Here is a 9,983-nt window from a genome sequence, read left to right on the forward strand (position 1 = left end):
ATACACTACCAAACGTAAAACAGATAGCTAGTGGGAAGCAGCCGCATAGCACAGGGAGATCAGCTCGGTGCTTTGTGACCACCTAGAGTGGTGGGATAGGGAGGGTGGGAGGGAGGGAGATGCAAGAGGGAAGAGATATGGGGATATATGTATATGTATAACTGATTCACTTTGTTATAAAGCAGAAACTAACACACCATTGTAAAGCAATTATACTCCAATAAAGATGTTAAAAAAAAATCAAAAAAAAGAAAATACACCATAGACAAAAGCAACAATATAAAAACATACCTAGAAAGAAACCATACAAATATGTATATAATCTACATGGAGGCAACAATAAGAATTTCCTGATTGACTTAGGAAAAAGAAGTCTCAACCAGAATAGTATGTTATGTGTATTCATCAGGCACAGACATTGTAACAGTATCAATTTTCCTTCATTTATTTACAGATTTAGTACCTTATCCATAGCAGCTGATGACAATCAAACATGGGCTACTGTTTCCTGAACCCAAAATCAACCACGGAAAAATTAGAGAAGGAATAAAGAAAAAACATTAACAAGAAAATTTTAAAAAACTAAATAATCCCTGAGGGACAATAAGTCTCCATGAACTAGAACCTGAGTGTGGGCAGGAAGGGGGATGCCCTGAATTCGAGGCAGGTCTATAGCCTGCAAGAGAGGCAGATGACAGGATTGATTAGAGAAAAGCCTATAACGTTGAGCCCTTGATTCTTCCACTGTGCTCTGGGACCATGAATCTCTACTGCTTCACTGAAGGAATCTGAGGCAGCATTTCAGAGCCCACATGCCAGGAGCATGGGACACCAAAGATTGGGCTGGATGTGGCAGTATGGTCCACAGGCTGTGAAATAACCATCTGAAACTTTCTTAGTGCATGACAATTGGCCTTTTTAAGTGATCATCTTAATAGACCATCGCACACGGACTAAAAGAGAAAAGCAAGTAACACAGTAGTTGTACAAAAGGACAGAAATTCATTTCTGAACTTTTGGGCAATGCCCCTGCTGTCAACAAAGAGAGACCACAGTGGGAACTGTCAGGCTAAGGCGCCCCTTCACTAACTCCTCTGGGATTCTGCGGGGCATGGCTGGGGACAGGGATGGATTCATACCAGAGAAGGAAGGAATCGCAGGCCCCGCCAGCAGTCAATGTGAGGACCTTGAGTGAGACCTGACGGGCTCCAAACCACAGAGGAGACTCTCGCCTCCTTTCCCCTCAGCTCATCTTACCTGCAGCAGCCATCTCTGGGAGGCTCCAGGCAGAAGAGTCCAGATGAGATGTGCCTGCACTTCACACCAGCAGTCTCAGGGAGCTGATGTCTTTGATGTGAGGCCTTGGCCTCAGGTCAGCAGACGGGAGGTAGCCCAGCACCTACAGGGAGTCAAGAGAAGACACTGAGAGAGGATTGAGAGCAGCATCCACCACAGAAGAGGGGGCCCCAAAGAGCCCTCACTGTCAGTCTCGGGGGACCCAGGCATGGCTGTGAGGCTCAAGGCCCCAGATACTTCCGGCTGGAGGCGCCGACAGAAATGAGAGCCAAGCTGTGACGCCTGCTGACTCAGCTCAGCAGAGGGAAATGTCCCAGGACCCGCCAAGAGTCAATGAAAGGCCCTCGTGCCAGGCCTGCGGGAAGCTCCCCCAGAAACACCCCCCCCACCTCCGTCCCACCCTGTCCCGCCCTGCCCCGGCCCCGCCCCGCCCCTGCTGGCCTCCTGGACCCCAGATGCGCATGACCGGATGTGACGTCCTCCTAACCGCGCTGTGAGGACGCGCCATTTTTGAGATCTGCCGACCAGCGAGAGTAAGCCGCGGGAGGAGTGCCAGGTCTCGTCAGGTGTCAAGGTGTGAGGTGACCCCAGTTAGAAGTGCAGGGACACGCCCCCGACACCCCCAATCCGCATTCCCTCCAAAAAGAGGCGGCCACACAGGCCCCGCCCACCCCGCCCCTGCTCTCGGCCCCAGAGGCTCGGGCCTGGCTGTTAGGCCCAAAGTCCATCCGCTTCCCCAGCGGGGTCTCGGGCAAGGAAGGCCTCGCTCTGAGGCTGGTGGACCCTGGCTCAGCTCAGTACAGGGAGCGCCCCAGGCCCTGTGGCGTGAAGGACGGGACCCTCGTGGGGACCGCAGGGCTCCACACCCCAGAATGGCGGCCACGCGGACCCCGCCCCTGACGTCGGCCTGGGAGCCTCCATGCAGGTCTACAGACTGAGGGGCTCCCTCAGTGCGAACGCGGACGGACGGACAGACGCGAGAGGCCCAGGGAGGAGGGGGCCTTGTCCTGAGGGGCTGGCCGCAGGTCAGCAGAGGGAGGATTTCCAGGGCACGGGAGGAGTCAGGGCGAGGACCGTCCTCCCCGTCGCAAGGGCACTTCAGAACCCCTCCCCTGTTGTCAGCCGCTTCCTTCTGGCCACACACGGAGGAGGGAGGGCTGCTGTCTGAGAGGGGAGGTGCAGGCCAGCAGAAGGCGCGTCCCTAAGCACTCCCAAGAGTCAGCCCAAGCCCTTGAGTGAGGGCCAGTGGGGCCGCCAGCCACAGGGCCTCGCCCTGTCTGCCGCACGCTGCAGGCCTGGTAAAACTCTGCCACGTGCGGCCGCGTGGTCACCCTCACCGCCTCCGAATGGGACGCAAGGAGGTGCCGGCACTGGTGCGAGCAGATGGCCCTCGGGGCAAGAGAGGAGCTCCAGGCTGCACCGGCCGTCCAGGGAGGACCCCGACTGAGGACTGAGGGAGTCACCCACCCCGAAGAGAAGGGACAAGAGAGATTGTGGCCCGTCCCCTCCTGTCAACCCTTAGACTCCCAAGAAAGGACTGTCAGGCTGAGACTGCCCGTACTTTCCTCTGCCAGGTTCAGGCTGAGACCGCCCGTAATTTCCTCTGCCAGGTCCGAGGGAGGTTAGAGCTTTGTTCTGAAGGGGCAGCCACCAGGCAGCAGAAGGGAGGGTCCCAGGACCCTTCGGTGGTGGGCTGAACGCTCCCTCCTTTCCTCCTCCTGGGTGTCGTGGAAGATGGTGGTGTGAACTTCAGAGCAGCAGAGGGGAGGGGGTGGGGGTGGGGGTCTTGGCAACAACTGTCATCCTGACTCTGAATGGGAACCGTGGGGACCTACCTCCCCTGCCAGCCCCCACTGTCACCCCCCGTACCGCCCAGGCAAGGCTGGCTGGCTGTGGCCCAAGGCTCACTCTACCGTCCTCCACAGGGGTCTCAGGGGACAGGCTGAGCAGGAGAACAGGAGCCCTGTGGGTCCTCGAGCAGTGCCCTCAAGAACCCTGCAGAGGCGGCCTTGGTTAAAGCCAGGGAGGAATCTCCCCGCTGAAGGTGCTCACAGCATCTCCTTGTCCCTCCCCCAGGTGCCCTCGTTGCCTGCCTTCCTGCGCACACTCCCGCCTGCTGGCCCTGACCTGTGTCATCATGCCTCGGCGCCGGAGGAACAAGCGCCATGGCCGCAAGGAACGCCACCAGGCCCGGGGGGAGACTCAGAGTCTCAAGGGTGCCCAGGCCACTGAGGCGGCGGCAGCGGCGGCAGAAGAGATACAAGAGTCGCCGTCTTCCCCCGCTTCTGTTTCTCGGGATACTTCCCCGAGCTCCCCTGCTGCTGACACTCACCAGGAGCCTCAGGGAGCCCCAACCACTACCTCTCGTGATGAAGGGGTTTCATGCCCAGGATCTGAAGAGGGTGCCCAGAGCCAAGATGAGAAAAGTGCAGGTACCTCCCAGGCAGCACCTTCCGTTCGCAGCAGTTGCAGAGATCCTCTGAGAAGGAAGTCCACAATGTTCGTGGAGATCCTGCTGGAGAAGTACATAACGAAGGAGCCCATCCTGCAGGCAGCACTGCTGAAGACTCTCAACAAGAAGTACAAGAAGCGCTTCCCTCAGATCCTCAGCAGAGCCTCTAATATCATGGAGGCTGTCTTTGGCCTCGAGCTGAAGGAAGACGACCCCAGCAGTCACTCCTACGCCCTCATCAGCAAGATGGCCCTCCCCAGCGACGCAAGTCCGAGTGATGAGTTCAGGATGCCCACGTCCGGCCTCCTGATGACTGTCCTGGGCGCGATCTTCATGAAGGGCAACCGTGCCACCGAAAAGGAGCTCTGGAAATTCCTCAATGCGTTGGGTTACCATGCTGGGAGGAGGCACTTGATCTTCGGGGATCCCGGGAGGCTCATCAGCAAAGATTTCGCGCAGCAGAAGTACCTGACGTACCGCCAGGTGCCCAACAGCGATCCTCCGCTCTATGAGTTCCTGTGGGGCCCGAGAGCCCACGCTGAAACCAGCAAGATGAAAGTGCTCGAGTTTTTGGCCAAGATCATCGGTACCGTCCCCAGTGCCTTACCAGATCTCTATGAGGAGGCTCTGAAAGATGAGGAAGAGAGAGCCGCGGCCAGGGCTGCAGCTGTTGCTGAGGGCAGAGCCCCTTCCAGGGCCAAGGCCCGCAGCTCCTCCCACATGTAGCGAGGGAGGCCGCGGGCAGTTTGCTCACTTTGTTTTGGAAGAGAGCAGTCAGGCTCCTAAATAGTGCAGAGTAGTAGGGGTGGAGGGAACAAAATATATATGTTCTTACAGTTTTAACTAGTATGGTAGTTTAGGTGCAATTAGTTTTAATAAAATATATATCTCTTTCTTTTTTCCAAATGAAGAATACCTAGTTAAAGATAGATGATTGGTAGATAAGTAGGTAGAGAGATGCTAGATAGATAGATTTATGATAGAGATGTTTAGTATCTTTTCAAATGTTATTACTTCATTGAATGTTTATTTTGCTTTAGAATCGAAGTGTATTAATGTCATGGATGTCATGTTTATTGCTGTTCAGTTTTAAGATTAAGAGTTTGCTATTTGCAAAAAAAAACTGAAAAGCCTTCAATATTTTCCTTTTGCTACAGAACAAGGTAACATGGCATTGGAATAGGATTTTTCGTGGAAACGAGAAAGAATCCCACGAGAAAATATTGGGGATCTCAAAATGGTGATACAAAAGTAAAGGCTGGTTAATTCTTAGTTTGCCTTCTTTTCTTTCTCTTTGCTTGTAAAATTAAATAATATATACCTAGCTTTGCTTAGGTTATTCAAACTGTTTGAAAATTAAATCATGGTAAATAAGACTTCTTGGTCATTCCTTCTTTTTTCTCTCAAATTAATTGACCATCTTCTCTTTGGAAGCCTCTCCAGTACTACTATGGTTGGTAAGAAAATGAAGACCAAGCCACTGCCCATAGAATTTTTAGAGTCTAGCATCAGCTATCATGTAAGGAAGATGGTAAGATACACTCAAAGAAATAAACAAATGAACATTTTTTTTTTAAAGTGAGGGTGTGGAAGAGGAGGTTCCAAATGAGAGCAAGGAGTGTAAGTTACCTGATAAAGGCAGCGTTGGGTCTTGGGAAACTTCTAGTCCCTCAGCAGGAAGTAATTAACAGGATGCATGGTGGGCTAGATGAAGCTGTGGGAGTGATGGAAAGGGCCACTCAGATGGTGTTTCTCAGAGTTGAGAGACTAAACCTGGAATGGAAAACATATCTTCACAGTTAACTTTGGGATGTGGAAAAACCAGAGAGAATCCCCACCTAGGGAATGGAAGGGGTCCTATGCACTTGCCCCAGGGCAAGTGAACACTCAAACTAGGTGTTTTAGGCATGGGCTGTCCAGAGAGTTTCTGAGAAATAAAGGTGATACTCATTGAAATGAGATGCCAAGAAGCCACTGGACTGTCTCTCTTTTTGTGGGATGGGATTGCCAGAGCTCACTCCAGTGAAAGGGCATTTTAATTAGGTTATTTTGAGTGTAATTTGGCAAACTCTAAGGGAGGGCTCAAATTTTAGTGGCAATGGTATGAATGAAATTAGGGGTGGTTTGGATGAAAAGGCACCTGGGAGGGAAGTTGTTGGTCCTTGAGACAAATGAACTCCTAGTTGCATCCATCTGGAGAAGATGACCCCATGCCAATATTAAAACAAATGCTCTAATAGGGAAATACTACTTAGTTTTACTCGGTTGGCATTTTGGCTGATGTGGATTTCTATATTGTTTGGAGTTGCATTTTCTCTAATGTAGGCCGGAAATAAAATTCTGTGAAGGAAGTTTGTTATCATTTGGGGTCAAAATCATCTTAGTAATAACTGCCATTCATTGAAAGTACCAAACTTTGTCTCAAACTGCCAGGTGGTTTACATACATATCCATGCCTGTGGTCCTACACTATAGACTTTTTCAGACTCACTTTGCAGATAAAGAAGTTGGAATATTCTCAAATTCAAGGCTGGTAAGTGACAGCTGGACTGAACCCTGGTTCTGAATCCCTCTAGAGCCCGCACTATGCCACTCCTCCCAGGCTGAGGCTGACCTTGGGTCACTTCATTTTTCTGCTCACTAGTCCAAAATGTATTTCAGGTGTTAAAAAGCAGGACTTCATACCCCAAACATGGTTTTGGAATAAAAAGCTCCAGGAATAAGTAATAAAAATATGAAAATAAAAGTGAGGTACAAATAAAGAAAGAAAGAGATAGCGTTTGGTGACAATATAACTATCTACGAAGGAAATGTCAGTAAACCTCAAAAGATCAGGGGCTCACAAAATCATTTAATTCAGCCCTTTCCCTGTAGAAAGTAAATCTATTAGAATTGAGGTTATATAAGGCTGTATCTGGCCAGTGAAGAGAAGGAAGAGATCAGCGTGTTTTCTCTGATAGCACAACACCTGTGCTGGAGCCCTTGCTTGGCTGCAGCTTCCCATCTCACATCACTCCTGGGGCTCAACCTATTCCTGCAAGATTTGTTGTAGGGAGATCAATTAAGAGTTTTCAAGGATGTGGCATTTCCCAAGAAGCCTTTTATAGAAGAGATAGGAGTCAAGGTGAAGACTTGATGAATGAGGACTGAGGAGACAAAAACCACATAACTGAAGTCACAGAGAGACTGGCCTGTGTCTGCTCTCAGACTTAGAAGGCCAAGGCAGGGCTGCCAGGCTGAGCATCCCCTCACTTATTTTCAGGGTTTAGAGGAACATAAGAGCTTTGGTCTAAATGGGTGACTTTAAGTTGAAAGAAAGAGGAAACTTAGGGCCCTTCAGAAGTCAAGGTGAGGAACCTGAGTGAGGACTGAGGGCACACCCCTACCCTGAACAGAGAGAGCCCCAAGGAGCCTGAATCCTGATGTCAACACTGGAAGGGCACAGGTAGGAGTAGCCTCATGTGGCATTCCCAGACCTTGCCTCTCTGGCACCTCAGGAAGTGAGGATTTTAGTCTGAGGAGAGGGTCCTTAGGTAAACAAAGGAAGGAGTCCCAAGCCCTGCCCGGAGTCAGGGTGAGAATCCCGAGTGAGGACTTAAGGAAACCTCTGCCTTTAGACTCTGAGAGAACCCCACAGAACCATGCCCGTCCTGGTATCCCTGGTATCCCTGGGCTTTGTTGACATGATGTGACATATTTCCTCCTATGGTGTCACAAGGGGGTGAGGGACATGGTCTAAGGGGTACGGCCTAGGGCCAGCAGTGGGATGATTTCCAGGTTTTTCGAGAGACCAGGTGAATACCCTGAGGACTAAGGGAACCACATACCCCATAACCATAGAATTCATTCCTTACTCTCAGCCTCAGAAGACCAAGGACAGGTATGGTCAGATGAGGAGACTCTCACTTTCCCCTAGGGGTTTCAGGGTGGTGCTGGCCTTCGTATAAGGGGCAGGCCTAAGGGCAAGGGAGGGTGGAATTCCAGGACATGACAGAGGTCAAAGCAAGGACTGAGGGATCATCTACCACTAAATAGAAGTGATAAGGAATCCAGCCCTGCTCCTTGTTACAGCCCTTGAGGATCCAGGGCAGGACTATCAAGCTGAAGCTCCACCAACACTTATTTGTATCAGGTCTATGGGAAGTGAAATCCTTAGTTTGAAGGTGTAGCCACCATTCAATGAAAGGGGTGGGGATATCAGGCCCTATGTGTAGCCGAATTAAGGACCCTTAATGAGGACTGAGGACTCCAGAGGCCAGGACAGAAAACTCCCCACTGAGCAGTCAGTACTGGGGCCACCTGGACAGGGTTGATAAGCTGAGGACCCCCTTCATTTCTTTCTCATAGATCCCAGGGAGGTTTGTGATGTCAACCTCAGAACAGCAGAGGGAATGGGTCCCATGACCTGCCACCAGTTGAATGACGGTCTTGAATGTGACCTAAGAGACTCCTCAATGTAGAAGACCACCAGCCCCTGCTGTTGCCCCAGCATGCCTGAGGCAGGGGTGGCAGGATGCAGCCTAAAGATCATTCTAATTTCCTTCAACAGGTTTCCCAAGGGACAGGCTGATTAGGAGAACAGGAGCCCTATGGGTTTTTAGAGCAGTGCCCTCAAGGAAAACTACAAATGTAGCCTTCCTTATAACCAAGGTGGTATTTCCCTGCTGAAGCTGCACACTCTCTCAACCTTCCTCATCCAGTGGACCCTTATCCCCTGCTCTTCTACTCACACTCCTAACCATTGTCCCTGAGCACAGTCATCATGCCTCGGGGTCAGAAGAGTAAGCTCCGCACCAGTGAGAAACGCCACCAGGCCCAAGATGACTCCCAGAGTCACAGGAGAGTTCAGGCCACTGCAGTAATAGAAGAACCCCCCTCCTCCTCTTCTCCTGTTTTGGAAGATAATCCCCAGAGTTCATCAGCTACTGGGTCAAATAGCACTTCTCAGGGGTCTTCAAAAGCCCCATCTACTACCATCACTTCTTCAAGTACTTTTGACACAAGGTCTGATGAGGATGATAACAGTCAAGATGAGGAACATCCATGTTCCTCTGATGTCTCACCTTCCTTCTACTGAGAGCACATACAGTGATACTCTATAGTCAGATGGATTTGTTAGAGCAGTTCCTTCTGTACAAATATAAATGAAGCAGCCCATTATGAAGGAAGACATGCTGAAGATTGTCAGCCAAAAGTACCAAGACCGATTTGCTGAGATTCTCAAGAAAGCCTCTGAACGCATTGAGGCTGTCTTTGCGGTTGACTTGAAGGAAGTCGACTCAACCATCCACTCATATGACCTTGTCAGCAAACTGAAACTCCCCAACAATGGGAGGGTGCGTGCTGGTAGGGGGTTACCTAAGACCAGTCTCTTGATGACAGTCTTGGGTGTGATCTTCATGAAGGGCAACTGTGCCACTGAGGAAGACATCTGGAAATTCCTGAATATGATGTGAGTATATGCTGGGAGGAAGCACTTCATCTATAGGGAGCCCAGGAAGCTCATCACCAAAGATTTAGTGAGGCTTAAAGTACCTGGAGTACCGCCAGGTGCCTAACAGTGATCCTCTGTGCTATGAGTTCCTGTGGGGCCCAAAAGCCCATACTGAAACCAGCAAAATGAAAATCTTGGAATTTTTGGCAAAGGTCAGCGATATGGTTCCCAGTGCCTTCTCATCACCATATGAAGAAGCTTCTCAAGATGAGGAAGAGAGAGATCAAGCCAAAATTGCAGCCAGGCCTGGAAATACTGTCACTTCCAGGCATGTTCCATGGCCACGTCCAGCAGCTTCTCCCACCCTTACTGAAGTCTGAGACTTTTTTTTTTTTTGCTTTTCGCGGGCCTCTCACTGTTGTGGCCTCTCCCATTGCGGAGCACGGGCCCGGACGCGCAGGCTCAGCGGCCATGGCCCATGGGCCCAGCTGCTCCGCGGCATGTGGGATCTTCCCAGACCGGAGCACGAATCCGTGTCCCCTGCATCGGCAGGCGGACTCTCAACCACTGCGCCACCAGGGAAGCCCTGAGACTTTTTAAAAATCATCCAGATAAGAAAATTTGACATCACAATAGGGATTTTTGTTGAAATGGGAAAGAATCCCAAAATAAAATTGTTGGGATAATGGAATGAAAAAATAAAAAATAATTAAAAAGAAAACATGATAAGCCTTGATTTTTCTTGATCCTTTCAGTCTTCTGTTTTGTAAAATTAAATGATTTATACCTCAATATGCTTAA

General features: G+C 50.3%; 1 protein-coding gene and 1 pseudogene across 2 annotated transcripts; both read left to right on the plus strand.

Annotated features, from left to right (window-relative positions):
- Nucleotides 1-1,785: 1,785 nt before the first annotated feature.
- Nucleotides 1,786-5,127, plus strand: LOC307179985 (melanoma-associated antigen B4-like). The gene is made up of 2 exons (XM_079909885.1): nucleotides 1,786-1,870; nucleotides 3,373-5,127. The coding sequence occupies exon 2, from the start codon at nucleotides 3,434-3,436 to the stop codon at nucleotides 4,472-4,474; it is 1,041 nt and encodes a 346-aa protein (XP_079766011.1). The 5' UTR covers nucleotides 1,786-1,870; nucleotides 3,373-3,433; the 3' UTR covers nucleotides 4,475-5,127.
- Nucleotides 5,128-8,510: 3,383 nt separating this feature from the next.
- On the plus strand, nucleotides 8,511-9,555 carry LOC307179984 (melanoma-associated antigen B5-like; annotated as a pseudogene). Its single transcript has one exon. The product of its transcript is annotated as a melanoma-associated antigen B5-like (transcript).
- The last annotated feature ends 428 nt before the right edge of the window (nucleotides 9,556-9,983 follow it).

The sequence above is a fragment of the Stenella coeruleoalba genome, assembly GCF_951394435.1.
Source record: "Stenella coeruleoalba genome assembly, chromosome: X".
Classification (NCBI taxonomy): Eukaryota; Metazoa; Chordata; class Mammalia; order Artiodactyla; family Delphinidae; genus Stenella; species Stenella coeruleoalba.